Below are 25,986 nucleotides of genomic sequence, written 5' to 3'. Positions count from 1 at the left end.
TTGGAATCAGAAGGGGAGAGAAGACAGAACGCATTCTATCCTCCCACCTCCCAGAATCCCTTCTCAGGATTAACTTTCTTAAAGTACTCTGAAAATGAAAGCAGGTGCTTTCCATATAGCATTTATGTCACTGTTAGAGAAAAAGAACTCTCAAACTATTGAAATTGTCACTTAAATCACAGTGATCTTCTGAATGAAAACAACATACAACACTCATACTAAACCCTGAATTACACTGGTACTTTTTTGACTTGTTTCTACTTCCCTTCTCATTTTCTTCTGTTTCTCTCAGTGTTTATTTGCCTGTCGAAGCACTTAAATAAGAATGATATCATAGGCTAAAATATGAATCATTCTGGGAACTCAGCCATTAATAGAAAAAAAATGACATTCACTTAACTTTTTGTCTTTGACAGTCCCTTACTTAATTAGAGATAGATGCTCCAGAGAATATAAGTTTTACTAATATAGTAGCCTTTTGTTCTCTCAGTTCTCTAAGAAAATTAATTCTGTTCAAAGGAGATAATAGCAAAAATGTGATGAGACAAAGAATAATTTGGAACTTTTTTCGTTAACAAAACAATCAAGAATGCATAATTTTCCTAAGATGTTAGAAAAACCTTTCAATAAAGCATGAAAGTAAGGTTGTCTTTTAAAGCAGCTAAACAAACTGGCACATGTATGATACTCATTCACCTTCTTCCTCAAATAAACCACTTTATTAGCTGGTATAAAACAGCTCAGACATTACCACCATAAATAAATATGTTTGGCAAAGGACATCTGCGTGGCCCCTCAATCAACCAATCAATCAATCAATCAGATCACTATACACCTGGTAAAATATTAAGTGGGAATGAATGCCCAAGGTTTTAAAAAAATAAAGAGTTGACATTTCAGCTTGACACCAAATTTTGTTCCCTATAAGTCATAAAATCGAAAGGTCATTCATAACCTTTCAGATAACATCACTGGCTTCCAGGTTTCCTCTCTGTGCTCATTTCATTGCTCTTCCCCCAACACTCACTAGGTTCCAATCACATTTCCCTCATTTTTCTTCAGGACCACCTCACTACTCATCCAGGGACTTAGCACCTGACAGTCCCTCTCCCTGTAATGCTGTTTTCCACAGTGATACCCCCAGTGCCAAGAACAAGTATTTGTTGAACGATGAATGCCAATAATCATTTGTGATTTGGGAATAATTTTTGTCAGCAGAATACCTAACAGAATACCTAAAATTATTTTATTTTGCTCTGAATATCTTTTGACTTTAATTCTTGTAATATCCATTCTGTGATTTCTAGAAAAAGGTCAAAATTTTCTTTTGTTGATTTTTTTTACAAAGAACATGATTCTAAGAAAATAAGTTTTTACATACTAATAGATATTTAAATGTACCATTTAAAATACTTACCAAAGAAGTATACTATTTCTCCAAAATAGCATTTTGTAATGAGGGTTCCTTGCCAGTGGAGTGTACTTATAGTACAGATCCACTGTTATCAGGAGAGAGATCTCCTCATGTCATGCTTCAGGTATGAATCCTAAGTGATGGAGTAAAGATGAACCCATTACTAAACCTAAATCAAGAGTGCCTAACCCTGTTTCAGAATATATGTTTAGTGAAAAATATAAACATGCACTTCATGTGGAAAAACAGTGAATCAAAAAGTAGAGGCACTACCGACTGAATCTTATTACTTTTAGAATTTTTCAAAACACCGAGAAACTATACCATCATATAAATTATTGATGGCCCGTTAAAAATTATTGTTTTTTTTTTTTTTTTTTTTTTTTTTTTTTGCGGTACGCGGGCCTCTCACTGTTGTGGCCTCTCCCATTGCGGGGCACAGGCACTGGACGCGCAGGCTCAGCGTCCATGGCTCACGGGCCCAGCCGCTCCGCGGCATGTGGGATCTTCCCGGACCGGGGCTCGAACCCGTGTCTCCTGCATCGGCAGGTGGACTCTCAACCACTGCGCCACCAGGGTAGCCCAAATTATTGTTATTTTTTAAATGGAAATTTTACTAGTAAACCCAAACCAAGAAAACCTCTAATTACAAATACAGCTAAAGTATGTCACAAAAATCTTTATTGAGCACTTCAATTAAATATAGTCTAAATTAACATAATAAAACAATGAAGCAATATTTTCCATTTAAATCAACACAGGAACTAAATGCTGATTTTTACTTAATATGCCCCTCACTCAGCTGATTAAAAACATCTATTCAATAGGGTTGAGAAAAGAAATACCTTATAGCCAAAGTGGCAATTCACAATTTAATCAAAACATACTGATATGCGGTAACGGGCCACACCTGGGTAACCATAATAGACTACTGTTCTCTTCTTAAGTTCTTTAAAACGTGTATGATGTTTGAACGCAAAAATTATAACTTTGTTTGACAGAGTTTTCAATGTACATTGATAAAACATATACAACAAGCATAACATAAAGGTGGGGAGGATAAAGGAAACTATATGGTTGTAAGGCTTCAACATCTTATGTAAAGGGGTAAAAAGGGAATAGGTGACAGGTGTGATATGTATCTTATGATCCCTAGAACAATCAGGAAAAAAAAGAATAAATGAAAATAGAGTATTAATTTTCTTAAATCCAAAAAAGACGGAAAAGGAAAAAAGAGTAATAAAAAGCAATAAATTTAAATTCAAACATATCAAGTTACAGTAAATGCAAATGGTCTAAACAAATCACTTAAAAGATAGAAACTGACAGATTCGTTAAAGAAAAAACAAAGCCCAAATACATGTTATCTATAAGAAACCCACCTTAAATATAATGATATAGATGTTAAAAGTAAAAAGATGAAAAAGATACACTATATAAACAGTAAACATAAAAGCTGATATATACCACATTATTATTAAACAAAGTACACTTTGAGGAATTACCAGAGATAAAAACAAACATTAAAATATAAAAGTAGCTATTAATGAGGCAGACAATAATCCTACCCGGGAATGTATATAATATAACTTAAAAACCATGAAGAGAAAACTGACAGGACTAAAGGGAGAAATAGACCAACCTACAATCATAGTTGGAGATGTTAATCCCCATTCATTACTAATAGAATGACTTAGAATCAGTAAGAAAATATAAAACTTGAGTAATACTTTAGCCACCTTGAGCCACTGACATTTATAGAACCCTATACACAAAGGCACAGAATAACAGTCACCAAGAAGATCGTATGCAAGACCATAATACATGTGGCTAAAGAGTATCAAAAGACTGAAACTGTACAGAATATTGGCAGCAGTAGAATGAAATCAGAAGTCAACAGCAATAAGAGATTGAGAATAGCCCCAAATACTTGGAAATTAACAACATATTTCTAAATAATTTACGGGTTAAAGAAGCTTGCAGAACTCTGTTTTCCATATCTGGCTAGAACAATATCTTTCATCCCACATGCTCTTCTTGAGGAAACAGCACTATGTAACTTCTAAAACTCTGTCTTAAAAGGCAATACAGCTCCTTTCTGGTTCTCCTTAGGGCATTTGTTCTTGGAACTCAGACTCTACTCTGCCAGGAAGCCCAAGACACCAGATAATGAGAACTCATGCAGGTGTTACATTAACAAGACCAAAGGAAGGTCCCAGCTAATATCTAGTATTAAGAGCCAGATATGAGTGAACCTTCAGATGATTCTAGTCCCTAGCAGTTGCCAGTCATCCTCAGCCTTCAAGTTTTCCCAGCAGAGGCCCCAATTATCATAGAACAGAATCAAGACTGTGCCCTTTCTGAATTTCTAACCCACAGATGTGTCACCATAATAAAAGTTGTTTGGGGTGGTTTGTTACACAGGAATAATAATGGGAACATAAGAGAGATTAGAAAATATTTCAATACAAATAATACTAAAAATACTAAAGAGAAAATTAGTGGGAATTAGCTAAGGCAGTAATTAGTGAGAAATTTAAAGCTTTAATGTAATAAATAGGAGAAACTAATAAATATAAGAGCAAATATAAATGACATAGAAAACAAATAAGAGAGCAAAATAACAAAGCCAAAGTTGGTTCTATGAAAAGATTAATAAAATTAATAACCCCTTGGCAAGATAAAGAAAAAAGAGAAAAATATACAAATTATTAATATCAGCAATGGAATAAAAGACAACACAACAACACAAATCCTAAAGGCATTAAAAGGAAATATCTCAAACAACTTTTATGCCAATAAATTTTGTAAATTAGATAAAAGATACAAATTCCATGAGAAACATTAATCAAAACTGACAGAAAAAGAAACAGAAAATCTTAATATTCTTATTATATGAAAGAAATTGAATTATCAAAACCTTCACAGAAGAAAACTTCAGGTCCAGATAATTCCACTAGTGAATTTTATCGAACACTGAAGGAAGAAATAGCACAAACTCAGAAAACAGAGAAGGTAACATTTCCTAACACATTTTAAGAGACAGTATGACCTAGATAACAAAACTTTATAAAGACATTAAAGAAAACTACAGAGCAATATCCCTCATGAAAACAGACACAAAATTTCTCAACAATTTAAGAGCAAATCAAATTCAGCTATATATAAAAAGGATAATACATTATGACCAAGCAGGGTTTATAATAGGAAGGAAGAGTTGGTTTAACATTTGAAAGTCCACCAATGTAATTCACCATGCTGACAAAATGAAAGATAAAAATCAAGATTATCTCAAAACAATACAGAAAAAGCACCTAACTAGTTCATAAAGAAAACTCTCAGCTAATTAGGCAAAGAAATAGATTTCCTTAATAAAAGGTGCAAAGAAAAAACCTATTAACTAACATCATACTTAATGGTGAAATACTGGACACTTCCCCTCTAAGATTACACAGGAAGGCATTCCCTGATTCTATTAAATACTTTATCAGAAGTTCAAACAAGCACAATAAGGCAAGACAATAAAATAAAATAAAAGGAAGACTGGGAAGGAGAAAGTAACACTGCCTTTATTCATAGATGATATGATCGTTCACACAAAAATCATTAGGAATCTACTAAATAACTACTAGAAATAAGTGAATTTAAGAAGACAGCAAGATATAAGAACAAGATACAAATATAAAATGTGTTTCTATGTACTTGTAACAATCAAATTAGAGATTTAAATTTAAAAAAATTCCATTTACAATAACACAAAAAAACCATAAAATATTTGTGAATAAATTTGGCAAAAGACCTCTATACTGAAAACGCTAAACCACTGCAGAGAGAAATGAATAGAGATCTAAATAAACGGTGACACACCATGTGCACGGACTGGAAGACAACAATTTTCTGTAAATAAACCTGCTATAGATTACATGCAATTCTAATCAAAATCCAAACAGGTGTTTCGTAAAATTGGTAAGTGGATTCTAAAATTTACATACAAATGCAAAGAACCTAGGATAAAAAAGTGTTCAAGAGAACTTATACAATTTGATTTCAAAATTTCCTATAAAGCTATATTAATCAGAACAGTTTTATATTGGCATAAAATTAAAAAAATAGACCAATGAAACAGAACAGAATTCAGGTAAGAATCCATTAAAATATGTTCACAAAAACACAAAAGTACTTATTGCAGTGACATACATTATTTTCAAAACCTGGAAATAATCCAAATGTCTATCAACAGTAGAATGTTTAAATAAATGTGTGGTATATTCACACATAATCTCTACTCAAAAATTTTTAAATGAACTACTGATAAGCACATAAACACTATGTTGAGTGAAAGAAGCCAGACACAGAAGGTTAAATTATCCCATTTAGTTGAAATTCAAGAACAGGCGAAACCATACTACAGTGATAGAAATCAGAACAGTGGTAATCTATGTGTGGTAGGACTTGACTGGAAGGAGGCACAAGAAAACTTTCTGGGATGGTGGGAACATTCTCTATATTTGAAGTAAACTAGTGCATATATTCATAAAAACTGATTGACCTGTATGCTTAAGATATTTGCATTTCACTGTAAATTTTACTTTTAAAGAAACATACTAGGACTTCTGGTCACAGGATTTCATTAAGAGAGTGACAATGCAAACCAGACAGGGACAAGATATTTGAATTCATACATCTAACAACAACAACAAGCTGTATCTAAAAAAAAACAGAGCTTTGGGCTTCCCTGGTGGCGCAGTGGTTGAGAGTCCGCCTGCCGATGCAGGGGACATGGGTTCGTGCCCCGGTCGGGAAGATCCCACGTGCCGTGGAGCGGCTGGGCCCGTGAGCCATGGCCGCTGAGCCTGCGCGTCCGGAGCCTGTGCTCCACAATGGGAGAGGCCACAGCAGTGAGAGGCCCGCGTACCACAAAAAAAAAAAAAAAAAAAAAAAAAAAAAAATACAGAGCTTTAACAAATCAGTAAGTAAAGGATAGACAACCAAATAAAAACATGGGCAAACAACATGACTGGGCATTTCTTTTGAGGATATCATCTGGAAATTTGAGCACTGTCTCCTCACCTAAATTAAAATAAAACTGCAAACCCAAATAAGGTTTAAGAATACAACCCAGAAACACAGTTCTGGAAAATTATCGGTAATTCTTTGGATATTTCTATATCTTGCCCACAAGGATATGATAGACTACTCTAAGTAACTAACATTTATTGAGTGCTTATTTTATGTCAGACTTCGTGCTGAAGAATTTATGTACATTATACATCCAATTCTCACAACTCTAAGGTAGATACAATTATCTCTACTTTAGTGCTCAAGAAATTGGGACACCGTTAGGGAGACAATATACCTTGCTCAAAATCTTACAGCATTAAGTAGAGAAATCAGGATTCAATCACAGGTCTACCTAATCCAAAAACTGCGTTCTTAAATACTGTACCACAATAATTCCATGTATCTTCAATCTCCTACTGAATAATATTATCATCCTGGGTATTTCCCTGACCTATTGGCCTAACAAGTACAGCAAAAAAGATGATGAGTATTACACTACTGGTTCTTTTTTTTAATGATTTTTGTTTGGCTTGGTTTTGAACTTCATATAAACCCAGTTTGCTTTTTATTTTATTTATTTATTTAGAAATGTATTTATTTTTTATTTTTATTTTTGGCTGCATTGGGTCTTCGTTGCTGCACACAGGCTTTCTTTACTTGCGGCGAGCGGGAGCCACTCTTCGTTGCAGTACACGGGCTTCTCATTGCAGTGGCTACTCTTGTTGCGGAGCTTGGGCTCCAGGCACGTGGGTTTCAGTAGTTGTGGCATGTGGGCTCAGAAGTTGTGGCTCACAGGCTCTAGAGCGCAGGCTCAGTGGTTGTAGTGCACAGGCTTAGTTGCTCTGTGGGATGTGGGATCTTCCCAGACCAGGGCCTGAACCCGTGTTCCCTGCATTGGCAGGTGGACTCTTAACCAGTATGCCACCAGGGAAGTCCCACACTACTGGTTCTTACTCCATCTTTACTAGATAAAATCTGAAGGGTCCCCAAATCCAAAAAGTTAATCATTGTAAGTGATTTTAGAGATCTAGTCAAATCTGTTAATTTCCGACGTGAAAATTAAGACAGAACTGACAAATTCTTCATTAATGGCCCTTACAATTTTATTTTAATTAAGAACTAGATGACCTATTTCTAAAAGTCTTCACTTTTCCTCTTTAACTGAAGTACTGGTTTCTCAAAGATTCCACGTTGTATAGTACATACCAGATTTTTCATTTAAACTAATTACAAGGAATAACAAGTGGATTTATTGTTGATTTATTACTGTATTTGTCACTTTAGATATGTATTACATATGCTTCACTCTTATTAATATATGATATATTGAAATATAAATGGCATTAAAAATGTCTAACTATAACATAAAAGTGACTTCAAATATATTTCCAAAGCACAAACCCATTAACTAAGCTTAAAATTGATCAACAGGGGCTTCCCTGGTGGCGTAGTGGTTGAGAGTCTGCCTGCCGATGCAGGGGACACGTGTTCGTGCCCCGGTCCAAGAAGATCCCACATGCCGCGGAGCGGCTAGGCCCGTGAGCCATGGCCGCTGAGCCTGTGCGTCCGGAGCCTGTGCTCCACAATGGGAGAGGCCACAGCAGTGAGAGGCCCGCGTACCGCAAAAAAAAAAAAAAAAAAAAATTGATCAACAAATTAGTAGTCTGTTCTTATTTTGACACAACTCTATATTTTTCTTTTCAGTCTTCTTTGAGAGGCTGTTAAATTATAAAGTAGGTATCATTGTAAAGGCAACAATTAATTTTGTGATCAAGAAAAAATATTTAAAAATTTTTGCGTGTACAAGAAAAAAAATTCACACATCTATACCTATCTATTTATCTAACTATCTATCTATCTAATTTTGTTTTTTTTTTTGGCTGTGCCACGAGGCTTGTGGGATCTTAGTTCCCCAACCAGGGATTGAACCTGGAGCCTTGGCAGTGATAGCACTGATTCCTAACCGCTGGAAAGCCAGGGAATTCCCAGTCTACTATTTTTTTAACCTAGCGACATTACATTAATAACAGGTTAAGTTAAATAATGCAAATTGTTCCATTTTTGGAAAACAATTTGGAAAAGCTAATCCCCTAAACAAAAAGAAATTGACTTTAAGACCTCTGAGCACTTTCTAGGAATCTTTCCTGAAGGGAAATAAGAAATAAGATAAATAGGTATGCATAGTGATAAACTGAGGATAAAAACTAAAATGGTCTATGACAGGAAAATGAACAAAATAATGTGAAATATCATTTTAATAATTTCATATTGATTACATGTTGAAATGATAATATTTTGGATATAAGGGTTAAATAAAATAAGCTATTAAAATTAATTTTACCTGTTTCTTTTTCCTTTTTTTAAATTTGGTGCCAACAATTTTAAATGTATATATGTAGCTTATAGTATATTCCATTGATAGCATGGTCTAAAATGTCTGTTGATCTGTCCAAATAGCTATTGACTATGAAAACATATAATAAAAAGTTACTATGAGTTCAGTAAAAAATTTCAATGCTTTCATATTTTATTAAATCACAACAGCACCTACAGATAATGCTTTAGGGCACACGGAGATTTCTGGACTCTCAGAAATATCTGAGCCTAAGTATGAGGTACACTGGTCTAGAATTCATATCATAATTGGTGATGACATGATATTCATAAGCTGAAAAATAGTAATTCCTAGAATCATGTTTCCAATGATCTTCCATTCAATTTTATCAGCCAATTACATTTATATTTAGCCAAAACTGAACTTATCTTTCCCATTCCCATGGGAAATACCACTGTCTTCCTCCCTTTTAACTTCACTCACCCTAAAAACCAATAGTAAATAATAAGCTCTTCGGACATTTTCAAAGACCTTCAATTTACAGCACAAAAATAACCCACTGGCCATTAGGTCTTTTATCTTCACTACCAAAATACTAAACTGCTCCAAAATTATATTAAAATAATAAATTTTTTTTGAATCTTAAATCTTACAACAAAATTACCATTTTATTGTTCTACCTTTTTTCAATTCTATCAACTCAGGTAAGTAAATTTTTAACAGTAGATATGAAAAGGTCCTTGAAGTTCTGCTTCTATCAATACCTCTCCTTAATACTAAGTTTACAGAAAAATAAATCAAAGCATTTGCATAAGCACACAGTGTGCTAATAAGAACAAATCGAGAACAGATTATGGGAAGTCAGATTGGGTTGCATAGTTCAGCACAATATTTCACTTACACACACACACAAAAACTTGTAAACCCCAGTTTAAAAGACCATGTAGATGTTAATTTAATAATCATAAAAAAGCAGTTTGACTTCAAAACTATACCAGTCTTATGATTGTGCATTTTGTTAAACACGTCTACAGGTTGTATAAATATGTATTAAGTAGTTGATTCCATGTTCCTATTCTGGTTTACTGATTCAAAAAGCTTAACATTTTTTCTAAAACCTTCTATGTGTAGAAAGAATGCCACAAAACCCTTTTTCCAGAGATTATGAACTCTGGTTTAACTGAATTATTAGAAAGATTATCCTTGTTTGAGTTATTGGTTTCTTTAGGGGGTGAATGAAGGGGAAAAGAGTTTGAAAGATGAGCAATCTGCAGGGCCACAGAAAGTAGAGCCCTGTAAGCCATGCCTGGGACAAGAGCTTCAGGGAATGCTTTTCAAAGAATAAATTACTCACCCAGCAAAACTTGGTCTAATAGAGTCATTGCTTAAAAAAAAAAAAAGTTCTGGATAAAAGAACCCCAATTTAAAATATTTTAAATACAGAATTAAGCTGAAAGACCATCTAGCTGGTACATTTATATGTATTTTATGCCACAGAGTTATACTGAGTAATAATTTAAATTACTGCATACCTGGGAGGAGCTGTTGGATAAATAACTTTTATGTGTTGGAATGTTAAATCTTGATTTAAAACTTGCTTGATCCACGTTCTCAATCCTTGTCCAGAATCACCTGATGAATCACAAAATCTAGATTAAGTTAAAACAGTTTGACAATACAGTGTATTTAAAAGCAGTCTATAACTTTCATGTCACACAGAGGCTGGAACACAGAATTAAAAAATCTTCATAAATAAAAATAACTGTATAGAAACCAATTTATTAATGGGAAATAACTGATCAGGCATCAATAGTTAGAAATAATTTTGATTATTTTACTCCTGACTTCACTTTAAAGACCTGTTTAACTTTGAGTTTTAAGTTTCCTCATTTGTTTAAAGGATATAATAGGAACAAATAAATCAATTCATTTTTCTAAAAAAGAAATCCTTTCCATATCTGATTTTAAACACTGTCATTTATTTTTTTACTCTTAAAAGTAGTAAATTCTTAAAGTTCTTATAAAATTTTGTAATTGTAACAACCTAAAACAATTTTCTTGGTTAAAAAACCAAATTTCTTCAAAAGGGGTATTCAGCATACTTTTATTTTTTACTTGAAGAAATGAGAATTTAATTTTGGCAATATGTTTACATAATCTAAAACAATGACTGTACATCCCAGGGCTGAAAAACAACCAAGCCTCATGCAAGAATTAATATATGTGTATTTCCATAAAAAAATGGAAGGGACTATAGGTTCATTTTATGTGGTCCTAAAGAGAAAATTTTCAAGTTAACAACTCTAATTTTTAATCAATCAATTCATTAAGGGAGCAATTTAAAAAGTATCTACTGAATATCTACTAATGTGTCAGACACTGTGCTTACGGCTAGAGAGGCAGTGATGGGAAGGTGATAGGGAGAAAGAATTCCTATACTCATGGAGTGTATAGTTTATTGTGAGAAACAGACATTAGCCAAATAATCATATAAATAAATGTGAAAGACAAATGTAACCACTGCAAAGGTAAGACACTTTGTACTTCAAGGGTTTATTACATTCAGAATTGACCCAGTTAAGGATTCAGGGATAACTTCACTAGGATATAAACTCCACAAGGCCAGGTTCATTTTGTGTTTCAGCCAGTTAGTTACTTGTTCATCTGATGCCTAGGACAGTGCTGACACAAACTAGGCATCCAGCAGAGAGTTGTTGAATGGTTTGAACTGCGATCTACAGGATGGTAAAAACTGAAGTGCACAGGGAAAAGCATCTCAGACAGGATATGGCAAATGCTGAAACGCTGTACAGGAAGCAGTATGGCACTGAAGAAGTGAAAAGTAGAAAATGAGAGGAAAAACAGTGAATGCAGGATGGACCCTAACATCCTGACAAAGCCTGAGAGCATGGAGAAGCCGTGAAGGTTTTTGGGGGGCAGAATGGGGGCATGCTTCTAAGGATTACTCTGGAAGCTATGTGAAGACAGACCTGAAGGAGGACAAAGATAGATGTGGAAGGATAGTTGGGAGGCTACTGTTCAGATGACAGATACTTAGACTACAGTGATAGCAGTGGAGTATACAGAAATAGATACTACAGATATTTAGGAGATAAAATTAAAAGAAACTGGCAACAGATGAGTTATGAGGAGTCAATTATGAAGGGTTTCAAGGGTGACGGAGAGGTTTTTGGCCAGAGCTATATACACCAAGGCAGGAAACACAGGAGGTAGCAGGTCTATACATGCTGAGTGTGAGGTACCCCTTTGTAATGCATTCTAGGTCCTACATGAAGGGTTGAGCAAACTACAACCAGCTGGAGGACAAAATCCAGGTTCTTAAGAGCTGAGAGCACAGAACAGTGCTTTGCACAGTGGTCATGTAATAGGTATTTCTTGAATGAATAGATTAATGCATGAATGACTATTAGGCAGTTGGATAAACAGGTCTAGAGCTCAAAGGAGATCTAAAATGGAGACACATATTTGTGTCACATGAACAGAGATAAAAATAGAATCTGTGAGCTTGTATGGAATTTAGCCTGAGGAGAAAAATGTAGAGGGAGAAGAGAAGACGACCTAGGACTGAATTTTGAGGAAGCCCAACATTAATGGCCAGGGAGAGGAGAATGAGTGTGCAAAATACATATACAGGTAGAAAGAACCAGGAGAGTGTTTCAAGAAGAAAGGTGAATGCTGCTGTTCAAATAAAATGATGACTGAAAAATGTCCATTACATTTAGCAACACACAGGTTACTGGTGAATTTAGTAAGAGCCAACTCAGTCAATTTGCTGAGACTTACTATATGGGGAGAAAGCAAGTCATGCATGATTTGGGCTCTGTGAACCTTAGAGCTCAGTGTGGAATACAGACATTAAATTAGGTAATTACAAATACGATGAATATCACTGCAAAAAGAACCACAGGGTCCTAATGGAGCGTATAATACTGAATTTATCTAATCTGAGAAGCTGAGCAAAGCTAATTAAGCTATCATTTGTCTTCATCATCCTGAAAGAAGGTACTTTTTTGGTACTTTGGTAGTTGGAAACACTCAAATTAAGTTGGCTAGATATAACTTTTATTCCTATATGATGTTCTATGGCTGCCACAGCCTAGAAGAGAACCTCAAGTTTTCAAGATTTTTTAAAAAAACAAAATCTGCCTGTAAAGACTTTTTCAACCTTGAAAGGCAAAACTAAATGCTACAAAACAACGTGCATCCATCCATTCATAAAGTCTGCTCTTTAAAAAGCCAGCACCTTATTCCAAGAGTATGGTAAAACTGTTAAAATTGGTTTGCCCACATTTGTATTAACCAGAAGCCAAACATATCCTATAACATAACCACATATATTATTGTCTAATATAAAATCATATTTCCAATAAGTTGGAGCTCAAAATACACAGGAACTGCATTATACTTGCAGAACCGGCAGGATCCTTCGGATAAACTCTTCGTTCAAAGCACAGAGGGAAAAAATATATACGTACAACTCTGGCTTTCAGAGACATATGGTTACAAATTTTAAAATGTCAGTAATTTGACATTGAAAAGAGTGATAGTAACTTTAAGCAAGGCTGTCCAGGGAAAAAAGAAGAAAAGCCTCAGACTTTTTATGAAATTATTTATTTATTAAAAGGACTATGGTATTGCGGAATTTCTGGGTGCTTATAAACACCCTTGGAGCCCCAAATAGTATTAGTATTAGTCTCCGAGTTATAAGCATTGCTGTCATCTTAGACCCCTCATCTTCTAAGTATACTTCATTAGTCAAATCTTTCCCTTCAAACATCTTTGGCCCTTTTCTTCCCTATTTCCAAAATGATACATCCTAGTTCAGAGTTTTTTCAACTTACCTCTCCAGAGCACTGATTCTGGAGTCAGAGATCTGGGTTCAAATTCCAATTCCACCACCACTCACAGTAATAGCCAAGTGACCATGGACAAACTATTCAATCTACCCAGACTCATTTTTATTTATTTATTTGCGGTACGCAGGCCTCTCCCTGTCGTGGCCTCTCCCGTTGTGGAGCACAGGCTCCGGACGTGCAGGCTCAGCGGCCATGGCTCACGGGCCCAGCCGCTCCAAGGCACGCGGGACCCTCCCGGACCGGGGCACGAACCCGCGTCCCCCTCATCGGCTGGCAGACTCTCAACCACTGCGCCACCAGGGAAGCCCCAGACTCCTTCTTAAAATGAGAATATTTCCTACAACTGCCCATTTCCAGGTTTCCACCCTGTACCTTTACTATCCTCTCCACTATCCAATCACTGTCCTCTTTAAGCCTACATAAGTCCCAGCTTAAAGACCACTTCCTCTGGCAAACATAACAAGCTCTTCATTTTCCAAAAGCCTTAATAATGCCTACCCAACGTTTTTTTCCTTACAATTCACTTGGCAGTAAATCATGCACGATCTTGTGATCTCTTGTGATCTCCACTGCTGAGTCAAACTAAATGAATTGTTTTTAAATTTAGGTAGGCCCCCTGAGGACACAGGCTGCATTTCATTTCTTTAAAAAACATTTCCCAAGAACTTACCCTGGGCCGCACTAGGGATGCAAAGATTCAAACAAACAAGGGTCCTTACTCTTGAGGAAGAAGTGAAGTGGGGAAGACAGAAGTAACTACAGGTAAGTGTAAGAAACGTTATACAGAATTAAACACGTCACTAAAGTCAGGCAGTGGAAGAGTATCTGACCCTGGGACTCAGATGACTCTGTGCTTTATCTTGGGGTCTGAAAGACAAGGTGGGGGGGGCGGTGAGAAAGGAGAAGGAAGGGGAAGCAGGAAAGAGTGAAGGCGGAAAGGCACTCCAGCCCTGGCATGGTCCCTCACAGAAAGGAGATAAATAATCCACTGCGGTTGAAAATTCCAATCACTGGTAGCTGACTCTGAAAAGTACTAGATAATGTTATTTGTTTCTAGCAAAAGACTTACCTTTCTAACTTGCTCTGTTTAAATTTGGGGGAGAGACATGGGGCGGGGGAACGTGTGGCAATGGTTGCAATGGAGAGAATGTAAACAGAGAACTGGCCGAATGAAAGGACACAAAGGCCAGAACAGCGGGCCAGTGACTGCAAGACAGGCAAAAGGAAGACAAGGGGGAGGGGGGGAGGACGGCCGGGGACAGGTTACCAGACCCGTGTGTCCACAGCCGCGAGGCTACCGAGGGCACAGTCACCCTCTCCGTGTCCACCGCGCCCTACTGGGGCCAGCGCTTCCCCCACTAGGGCAACACTGAACCGAGTGGGGGGGGGGGGGGGGCGTTTCCCATGCTGCAGTAACCGGGACGGAAAACTGTAGTCCACCTGAGCCGTGCAGGAAGATCAGAGAGGCGCTGTGCCTCCCAGCCGGCGACACCATGCAGCGATGCAGGCGAACTGAACCCGACATAGCCGCCATGACTGCCGCCACGACTAGAGATTCACGAGCCCCGCCCTTACGCTGTCCCGCGGGCCCGCGCACGTAGGCTGGCAGGGGGCGCGCCTCGAGACGCGCATGCGCGGCCAGACTGCGCAGTCCTGCCTCCGGGTCAAGTCTGAGGCAGTTCAGGCTGTATAGTGAGGCTTTGGTTTTGCCAAGACTGGTATCATACAGGTGACCCCTTCGGTAAGGCATGGATATACTTTCTTAGCTGTAGGATTTTCAACTGCAGTCCGAAAACTCAGGATTGCTTTTGATTTGGAGAAATATTGGTGTTATGATGTTTAAAATTTAACATAATAGCCATATTTTACCTTCTCCTGTGAGACTGACGCAGGATGTTTGTAGCATTTTATATACAGAATAAGAGAGCCATGTAATAATAACTGTTCGTGTAGTTTATAAAAATAGTTTGCTTAGGAAAATGACTGAAAAAGGTACCATTTCATACCTATTAGGGGGCCATTTAAAAAACAAATTTAATTTTATTTATTTTTTATACCACAGGGTCTTATTAGTTAACTATTTTATACATATTAGTGGATTTATGTCAATCCCAATCTCTCAGTTCATCCCCCCTGCCCCACTTTTCCCCCCTGGTGTCCATAGTTTGCTCTCTACCTCTGTGTCTCTATTTCTGAAGGTGGCCATTATTGAAAAAAAGAAAATAAGTGTTTGTGGAGAAGTTGGAACACTTGTAGATTGCTGAGGGGAATGTAAAATGGTGCAGCAGCTGTGGAAAAGTTTGGCGGTTCCTTAAAAAGTTAAACAGAATTACCATATGATTTAGCAATGCTCCTTGGTGTACATACAAAAGAAGTGGAAGCACAGCCTCAGATACTTGCACACCAGTGTTGATAGCAGCATTATTCACAATAGCTAAAAGGTGGAAACAACCAAAGTGTCCGTGGATGGGTGGATGGAAAAGAAAATGTGGTATACACATACAGTGGAATATTATTTAGCCTCAAAAAGGAATGAAATTCTGATACAAGCTACAACACAGATGAACCTTGAAAATAAACTGGACATAAAAGACAAATATTTTGGGGCTTCCCTGGTGGCGCAGTGGTTGAGAGTCTGCCTGCCGCTGCAGGGGACACGGGTTCGTGCCCCGGTCCGGGAGGATCCCACGTGCCGCGGAGCGGCTGGGCCCGTGAGCCATGGCCACTGAGCCTGCGCGTCCGGAGCGTGTGCTCCGCAACGGGAGAGGCCACAGCAGTGAGAGGCTCGCGTACCACAAAAAAAAAAAAAAAAAAAAAAAAAAAAAAAGACAAATATTTTATGATCCCACCTATACGTGGTCTCTAGAATAGACAGATTCTTAAAGACAGAGTAGAGTAGAATAGTGGTTACCAAGGGCTTTAAGCCGGGTTGGGGGGGCTGGTGGAGGATGATGGGAAGTTATTGTTTAATGGGTACAGAGTTTCTGTTTGGGATGATGAAAAATTTCTGGAAATGGTGATGGTTATACAACATTGTGAATGTGCTTAATGCCACTGAAACTATACACTTAAAAATGGTTAAAATGGTACATTTTTTGTTTTGTATATTTTATCACAATTTTTAAAGTACCAAAAAAAAAAAAAAAAAGGAATTGCTTTCTATATCAAGGCCTAATCATAGACATCTTTTAATACTGAAGGCTTCAGTCCCAGCAGGTGGCTCACTCCTCATGTAAAATTCAGCAAACAACCCAGTGGAGCTTTAAGAGCCATTAAACACCAGCCTTCCATTCACTGTAGTCTGCTCCATATTTAAGCAATTGCAACATATCTTTTATTTGTTCAAGGTAATTATGCTACTCCCAGGTGACTAAACTGCTTATCTTCAGATGCCAGGATAAGCTCTATGCTATCAGTGTTATACCAATGCTGTCCAATGGCCCTACATGCCATTCATTAACCAGATCAAAAAGGCACTCTTGTTTTCTTTCACAAGGCTCTAGATCTTCAGCAGAGAGTACTGAGAATGAAGTCATTAATGAGGACAGGCTGGGATGGGCAGAGCTCTGATAGCCAATTCTCGAAAATTGCTTCTAGATCAGGATTGACATATATACGCTACCATGTGAAAATAGCTAGTGGAAATCTGCTGTAAAGCACAGGAAGCTCAGCTTGGTGCTCTGTGATGACCTAGATAGGTGGGCTTGGGGGGTGGGCTGGGAGGGAGGTCTAAGAGGGAGGGGATATATGTATACATATAGGTGATTCACTTCATTGTACAGCAGAAACTAACACAACATTGTAAAGCAGCTATACTCCAAGTAAAAAAAACAAAATTACTTCTGTCTCTAGATCTGCCTTCCCCACTTGAATTCTCAATAACTTTCAAGAGCCAGGTGAGAAGAGGGCAGTGCTATAGGAGGAGTGATCACTGGAGATATGCCAGGTAAGGCTTTGAGTTCTACTCTCAGAACTCCATTTACTGCCAGAAAAACTTTCTGTGCACTACCCCATGCTTTTGAAATGGCAAAAAAATCAGAAACATAATTATTATTGCTAATAATGTTAAAATAGTAATAGTAAAAACAAGTAAAACATTGGGACTTAACTAGGTATCATAAGTAAATTCCCATAAAACGAAGAGAGGCTGGAACCTGGGACCCTTTGCTGCAGTACTTGCACCTGGACAGACCTCTCCTACAAAATACAAAGAAACTATAAGGGACTAAAAGTAACTGCATGCATGCGCAGTTGGGGCAAATAATGAACAACAAGATACAAAAAGACCAAAAACCCAATTGCCACTTCTGAAGAGCCAGGAGCAAAATCAGGGGAATGCACATGCCCCCTGCACAAAGCACCACCAAAGGGGTAGGCAAACCATCTCAGGCACCCCTCCGGCCTGACCCTTGGACACATCCCTCCCCTCACCCCATATAAGGAACTAGCTCTCCCCCGCCTTCAGGGAGCAAGCAAGGGGACCTGTCGCTTGTTCTTGCTCCCTGCGGCTGCAGCAGGGGCCCCAATAAAGCCTTGCATGAATTTCTTGTCGGTCTCTTATCAATTCCTATTGATTAAGGAGGCCAAGAACCCTGGTCGGTAAGAAAACTGTGCACTATTACTATCTGTTTTTGCCGGTGAGGCTCAGAGGGGTAAAGAACTTGGCTCAAGCTCATACTGCGAGACATTTGTAGAGCCTTGATTTGTATATTGGTTCTATCTGACGCCAAAGTCCAGTCACACACATTTACGCAGTAGCTCACAAAAATTAGGGTATGTTCCAACTCTTCTATTTCGGGAAAAAAAATGCTTCTGGGATTTAGATTGTAGCCCTTTAGAGTCTCTATCGGTTAGGAGCTCTGTGTTTCTTCAGATTATCCCCAAGTCTCCTGGTTTTAATTCCTGGTTTGCCCCTCCACCTTGAATGAGCGCCAGTTCACCTTGAAAGAGCATCACTTTGAGCAGGTAGATAAGCAGTACCTGAATGCTGGGATTCTGAGTTTCACCGAGAACTTGAGCCTTCCCACATTTAGGATCATTATGGGAATAAGCCAGATTCTTATAAACCTAATCAAAATACTCTTTCATTTCCAGTGATTTCAATGCTTAGCTATTGTTGCTATTCCTTTCATCTTTATTCATAGAACAAACAGAAGGTTTTAGATTACTGTATTTAGAAATGCCATCTGGTAGGCAAACTTGAACAAAAATGTTTTCTTCCTTTCATGTAACTTTGTTTTGTAACTTTCATGTTCCTTTCATGCATTACTTTGCAATGTAATTAAGTCCCAGGATGGTTGTTTGCTTCTTTTCTGGTGGATCTTTTGCCCTTTTGAACTTGGGGAAAGAGTTATCCCTGGAAGATTTTTCTTCCTACCTTCTTTTACTCTTTGTGTATCTCTTAATTTTTTTGTTTTTTTACTCATTTCCTTTCAGCCAATCTATATGCCCATTGTTGATGCACTCCCTTTTGGTAACTTAAGTGTTTAACCTCAGAATAACACGTAAATAAAATAAAAGCAAAAAACAAACAAACAAAAACAAAACCCCTCCCTTTCTGCAGTGTTTCAATATCTATTGGGATCTAAAGATAAATGGTAAGGTGAGAGTTTAGTTTGCTGTGACACTATGTGTTTAGAAATCCTTTAGGACACACTTATTGGCTTCAGAAAGATGATTGTGAGATAAGCCATTTAGAGTAGTATATTTGGTACTTTCAAATGATCACAGTTAATTGGAATCACTTTAGCCATCAGACAATACTCAGTTTATGCATTTGTTGTTTTCCTCATTCTTGAGCATCAAATCTTACCCTCTTTGTGTTGTTTGGTTTTTATCTGTTGCATTATTCAAAGAGAGAAACACATATACATTAACAGTACGTACACAATGGACAAAATATCTCAGTGTTAGGTAATACTTAAAATTTTATAAACTAACAAAGTAAGTTCCTTTATACTTTCCCTTTATCCATTTATGAAGGAAAAACTAGAAAATACTTAAAGGTCCTGCATTCTTATTAAGCAATAAGAATGAACTTTTTAGAAATGAATGGCTATATGAGATTATAAACTTTAGTATAGCCATTTCCTCAGTTCTAGGGACCTTAAGTGTTTTCAGTTCAGTTCTTCTAAATGCAGGTGTGGGGAATCCTTTTTTAACTCACTACTCCTACTAGATATGCATGGCAGACATGGGGCCATTTCACAGCAGGTGGGTCACCTGGGGTATTGTGAGCTAGGCTGAGGCAGCATGGGGGCATGACACATGAGTTACTCAGATACGGACTAAATATTAGTCTTGGAGCATGGACACTTGTCACTCCTGCTGCACTATTAACAGTCAGAGTGATTCACACCAAAGCAGTGTACAGGACTTGGTTGAGGACGGTGGAAGTCTCTGCCTCAGACGTGGGTTGGGTGGTCAGTGTATGTGACTGGAAACTGCAACAATGTTGTTTGCATTGTGACATGACTCTTCTTTAGGAAAGGGATCACCTCCCTTTTGAGCACTTCCCATGACCAGTTCTTATATTCCTAAACTATTGATACTTTCTGGAAATGCTTCCTAGTCAACTTCCTCTACGTCCTCACATCCCTCATGGGAATCCCTCCATTGATCTTTGGAATGTCTATGTACCCTAGCATCCATTCTTTGCTCTTCTATAACAGATCTTGATGGCTCTTCAAATTCAGAGCAAGAGGTATTAGCAACGCCTAACCAGATCTTGTTCCCTTGACGGCAGGGAAGTCTCAATCTTCAAACCATCCCATAGGCTGAGGGGAAGATGATGCATTCCGTACACATATTAAAAAAAAAAAAAAAAAAAAGCAAAGCAAAGCAAAAAGAGTAATTTCCCTATTAATACAGTCTGAACATCTATGTCCTGCTACGTTCATTTAAGAGCAGATGAAATATATATGTAATCATAATAGCATAATGGCACAATAGCATGCAGTGAACGGAATATTGAAATGATGTTCCAGCTTCAGGAGTAACAAGCTATGTAACGTTAAACAGACCATTAGTCTCTTTGTACCAGTTTATCCAACTGTGAAATCAGGGAGTAGGGCTTGATAAGCTCTCAAGTTCTATGATTCTAAGATCATGAAGGAGTTTAAATTTGTGACACATGCCACTTTTATAAGTATACCTCTGATATTTAATTATGCTTGGCTCAAAACTCTTAATTGTACTGCACAAACTTTTATTTAGTAGTATCAGAAATATCAGCAAATATAATTCTCCTCCTTTCTTGTGTGGCTGATTTTAGTACCTTTACTCTCTCTTTCTACTCTCTTCCTGATGATTTCTAAAAGCCAGGAAAAAAATAATTAAAAATATCTTTTAACAAGACAATCAGATCATATGAATCAATATTTGCAATTTAGAAAGTAAGTGCAATTTATTCTGAAGTGGACTATTTTCTGCCTATCTGTCTATATTATTGACCAATGGAAAATATTTTATGTGAAGGTATGACAATGGATTTTCTATTGTAAACTGTAAAATTCTCCTTAATTCATATTCTAAAGGCAAATACCATTCCTTTGTCTAATTATATTTTCAGAGAATTTGTAATAAAATGCTGGCAAAATATAAGTTTTTAGGAGAAAATTTTCTTTGTATAGGTTAAAAATGGATGCAAGCAAATATATTCAAAATAACTGAAAGCAGGGTTTTGAAGAGATATTTGCACTCCTATGTTTATAGCAGTACTACTCAAAATAGTCAAGAGATGGAAGCAGCCCAAATGTCCATCAAGAGATGAGTGGATAGAGTGAGGTATATGATACAGTGGAATATTATTCAGCCTTAAAAAGGAAGGAAATCCTGTCACATGCTATAGCATCAGGGAAACTTGAACACATTGTGGTGAGTGAAATAAGCCATTCACAAGAGGACACATGCTGTATGATTCCACATGTACGAGGTGTCTAGAGTAGCCAAATTCATAGAAACAGAAAGTAGGATGGTGGTTACCAGGGGCTGAGGCAAGAGGGAAAAGAAGAGTTGCTGTTTAATGAGTATAGGATTTCAGATAGAGCTTCAGATTTAAAAGATGAGAACGTTCTGGAGATCTGTTTCACAACAATGTGACTAAGCACTTCTGAACTGTACATTTAAAAATGGTTAAGTTGATAAATTCCATGTTATGTGCTACTATCACAATAGATAAATAGATGCAAGGGACAAAACAGGAGTTTAAGGCACTCATCACATATTTTCATTTGTATACATTTGTTTCATTTGCCTTCACAGAGCTTAAGAGAATAAAGGAATGTAAGTGAAAAGAAATGTTTTTATTAAACAGTGTTGAAAATTTACAAACCCACACACAATTCCCACCTGGTTTGGACAAAATTGTCAGTGTTGTATGGTGGAAGGTGCAGTGGCTTTGTGGTACGAAACCTAAGTTTAAATACTTTTCCTGCTATCCCTGTGATCTACTAAACTGTAGTTTCCTTAAGTGCGAGACCTATTTTACTTATTTTTGTATCTTCCTGAGATGCCTAGAATGGAATCGTAAATATTACTTGTTGGAATTGAATTATGCTTTTAAAGGAAAAGCATGAAGGAAGAGTGAAACTCCATGCCCCTTCAGACATCTACTTGTCATTGGTCGTGTTGGCAGTAGCCAGGAAGAGCCAGAGAGGTGGATAGGCCAAAACTTGGAGGAAACCAGACAAGGGCAAGCCAGGATCACAATATTAGGACCGGTTCTGGCTTCACTTGGGAAGCAGAATTTTTTGAAAATCAGAAAGCGCATTGTCAAGAGATCGCGTAGTGGGAATAAAACAAAACTAGGACGTAACCCTGAATGAGAATAAGAAATAGGTCATAAGGACAAGGAATGAGCCATAATCCAGGAAGGCTGGTTGCTTAAAATGTGGCATATGTGATTGGAGCACACACGTCAGCCAGCCCACAAAGATAAGATTTTGTCCTGTGACAAGTCTATTAAATTGTTGGTGGTGTTGGGTAGGGGCTGGTCATGGTCTCCTTAAGATTCAGCTTAAAGTTATGGGCCATTTCAGATGAAAGGGAGACACACACACACACACACACACACACACACACACCAGCGAACTTTCAGGGTTTTCTGAATCCACCAAAGGACTCCCTAGAAATATATGGACCTCAGGTGTGGCTACCTTGCTCCATGCTTTTATAGTTTTCAAAGCAACAGCATATAAGATTAATGGTGACCAGATCATTCCGATTCCCAGCAAGCAAAGCTTATGAGAAGCCCCGTGCTTTATATCTTCAGCTAAACCAAAGCAGCACTCTCCACCTGGTGCTAGCTACCGTATCATCCAGCTTAATTGGTAGGAGAAAAATAATTAACTTCTATGGAGATCGTCTCCAGAATTTTTCTGTTATATATGCCCTATCCCTAAAACGTTTTTATCACATCTCTTGTATATGTATATTTATTTACTTATAAGTTATACAAATGCATTATTTAGTAATACATTCGATATACACAAAACATAAATAAAAGTAGAAATTTAAAAGCTTGGGATAAAAATAAGATGTAAACAAGTTTTAATATCTTCTTTCCACATTCCAAAGGACTGTCCTGTACACTCTTGAGGTCAAGTTACCCTACTTAGAAAACACTTTTCTTGAAGATGATACTTGCAGATCTGAGCATGGCAAGAACAAGGAAATGAGGTCATTTTAATGGGAATGCCTCACTTTAAGAAAGCATGATATACATCTCAAAGTCTATATATACAAGACAAATTAAATATGGCATAATTTATATTTCATTGAGTATCTATTTCGTTGACCTTTCTGAAGGTAGATTGGATTTTTTTGCATTTTTGCAGTCCCAGTGCCTAGACAATAAAAGGATTCTTCACAGTCCTTTTTTTAGGTGCTTTTACATCTGATATAAAGGTTGATTTTACAAAGCAATTTTCAAAACACTCTTCAGGAACGTACCTCTTTATTTTTCCTGTTTATGTCTGGAGACAGCCAATGTGTTCTACTCTTTTCATGATGTGGAACAGCAAGAGTTCTCCCAATGTGCTGTGCCACCCTGGGCCCCTTTGCCTTTGCACATCCTGATCTCTCAGCCAGGCATAGCTCTCCCCTCCTTTATTAACCTATTCATTCTTCAAATCTCAAATCTATCTTCTCTTCCTTTGTCTAGTCTTTATTGAGCCCAAATGCCCCTCTTACCTGTTCCTCCAGCACGCATGGCCATTACAAACACTGCATATGCACATTTACCGTTTACTTTTCTGTCTTTCCCACTTGCCACTCCCCTACTCTGGCCCTAAAAAACAATACCAACTAAAGTAAAGAGCTTCCATTTAACGTTGCCACCGTGCTACAAACTTTACAATGATTCTCTCACTTGAAGGCAGGCTGCAGGTGTGTATTTGTGGGTGTGTGTGCGCACGTGTGGAGAAAGAATTGTCATTTACTTTTTTCTCCCATACTCCCCACTAGTTTATGTTTATGTGGTTATAGAATGTGTAATAGCCAAAGGACGTTCAAAAAATATCATTCACTACATCTGTGTCAATAGTAAAAGTACAAGAGAGAAATAAGCAATCTATTCAATAATTTACATTTTTAAAAAACTCACTAAACATTAGCTTTTGGAAATTCCACTGGCAAAAACTCAACTTCTTGCTTCAATTTGCACCAGTGATGGTCTTTGAAAAACTGTTTATCTGAGTAGTTTATTTCTTTCTTCTAACAATTTGTATGTTCTTCTTACCAGCATTGAAGTCTAAATGGAAAAACATTAACAATATTTTGTTTATGAAGACAAGTGGGTTGACTCTAATAAAAATATTGATTCATGTTTTGCGTCTCAGTGAGAAATGCCACCCATGAAGTCTGCTGGCACTTTCTTCCAATAGTATAATTTAATGAAAGCCAGAAAAAGTACATACCTTCACTTGCAAAAGTGTGAATTATTTATTTTTCTTAACAAAAAAAAGTACATCAGTGTTCAATGTTAGCTGAAAACAATTTAAAAGCAGATTTTTACCTAGACTGTAATAAGACATCAAAAGGGCTTGTCATATCTTAACATAGACAGTAAGAATGTACATGCCTTTCTATAGAGCATAAGCACAAAATTTAGACTTAAAAAAGTTTAAAATATTAAAAGATAAATAATAACCAGCTTTCATTAAGTTAGTTTATTTTTTGTTTTAAAAAAAGAAAGCTTCACATATGCTATATAGATTTAAATCTTCCTCTTTCCCACAAAAAGTATCCCATTTATGTAGGTGTTTTTACATTGTGCAGGTGGAGTTGATAGACAAAAAAGTGTGCTTAATGGTTATTAAAATCATCACATATACTAACAATTCCCATCACTTGCCTCTCTTGTCAGAGAATAGTTCTGTTCAGTCACATGGTTAACATCTGGAAACCACTTGGGGTAATAGCTACCACCAATTTGTTGCTTATTCAGGGAGAACATACTAGAATGGGAGTAGAGAAGGTAAATTCCATGTTTTCTTCAATACACACACACACAGACTCAAGTCTCATCATTGTCTTTAAGCCATTCATTAGACCAATGAAAAGACTGAACTATCAATAAATATGTTCCTTGTCTTGAAACAAACTTCCAGACAACACAAAAATTCACTGCAAATGAAATATCTTGATTATTTCATTTTGACCCATGGCTCTGGTCATAAACACAAGGTACATGCAGTTTTTCCTACAAGTTGTGCATTGTGTAAAGCACCAAGTTTCCCTCATCGCATCATTCAGGGGCTTGTTCATTTCTGAGTAAGGAAAAGAAGAGAAGAAAATAGAATATGCGGTATTAAAAGTTCAGTCAGACTCTTTGTACTCAACAGCAACCATTTCTTAACTGTGTTCCACACATCTCTAAGGCATTTTCAATAGGGACAATCCAAGAAGCTTCTCTAGGGATTTCATTTAAGAGGTCATATGAATTTTTAAAAAAAGGAAAATAAAAGGCACACAAATACTGTAAAGAAACAAGAAAACAACTGTTTCATTTTTTTCCTTTTCTGTAGTGGTCCATATCACAGGTTAGAAAAAAGGTTGTTCTTTATATTCAAAGGTTATGCTAATCATGCCAATTATTTTGGGATCTGAAGCGTAATATGAAGTCCTTTGAAGAGGGAACTTTAATTTGTGGCTGTGGCTGTTGTTCTCCGAGATTGTCACTGTTTATAATTATTTCCTTTCTTGACCAGTGGTTGACTAAATCCTTTCCTCAAAAGATGTCACCACATGCCACATGGCTATAGTCCAAGCTGTTCTGTTGAAGTATCTTGCCCACCTCC

At 37.1% G+C, this 25,986-nt stretch overlaps 1 protein-coding gene and 1 long non-coding RNA gene across 5 annotated transcripts in view; one reads left to right on the top strand and one right to left on the bottom strand.

Moving 5' to 3' along the window:
- Positions 1 to 15,248, bottom strand: part of LYPLAL1 (lysophospholipase like 1) — a 71,049-nt gene extending 55,801 nt beyond the window's left edge. For all 4 annotated transcript variants that reach the window (XR_010838098.1, XR_010838099.1, XM_059067766.2 and 1 more), the window contains exons 1-2: positions 15,128 to 15,248; positions 10,343 to 10,442 (exon numbers count right to left, since the gene is read on the bottom strand). Coding sequence is in view for 2 of the 4 variants with exons in the window: in XM_059067766.2 (XP_058923749.1) it covers positions 10,343 to 10,442; positions 15,128 to 15,221 (194 nt within the window). In the remaining 2 variants the exon portion in view is untranslated. The remainder of the gene's footprint in view (positions 1 to 10,342; positions 10,443 to 15,127) is intronic.
- LOC131759128 (uncharacterized) overlaps positions 14,372 to 25,986 on the top strand; it is a 364,740-nt gene continuing 353,125 nt past the window's right edge. Inside the window, exons 1-2 of the long non-coding RNA XR_010838102.1 lie at positions 14,372 to 14,449; positions 17,540 to 17,633. This is a non-coding gene — a long non-coding RNA (uncharacterized lncRNA). The remainder of the gene's footprint in view (positions 14,450 to 17,539; positions 17,634 to 25,986) is intronic.

The sequence above is a fragment of the Kogia breviceps genome, chromosome 1 (assembly GCF_026419965.1).
Source record: "Kogia breviceps isolate mKogBre1 chromosome 1, mKogBre1 haplotype 1, whole genome shotgun sequence".
NCBI lineage: Eukaryota > Metazoa > Chordata > Mammalia > Artiodactyla > Physeteridae > Kogia > Kogia breviceps.
The sequence above is the reverse complement of the archived record's forward strand: the minus strand, read 5'-3'. Positions and strand labels throughout refer to the sequence as shown.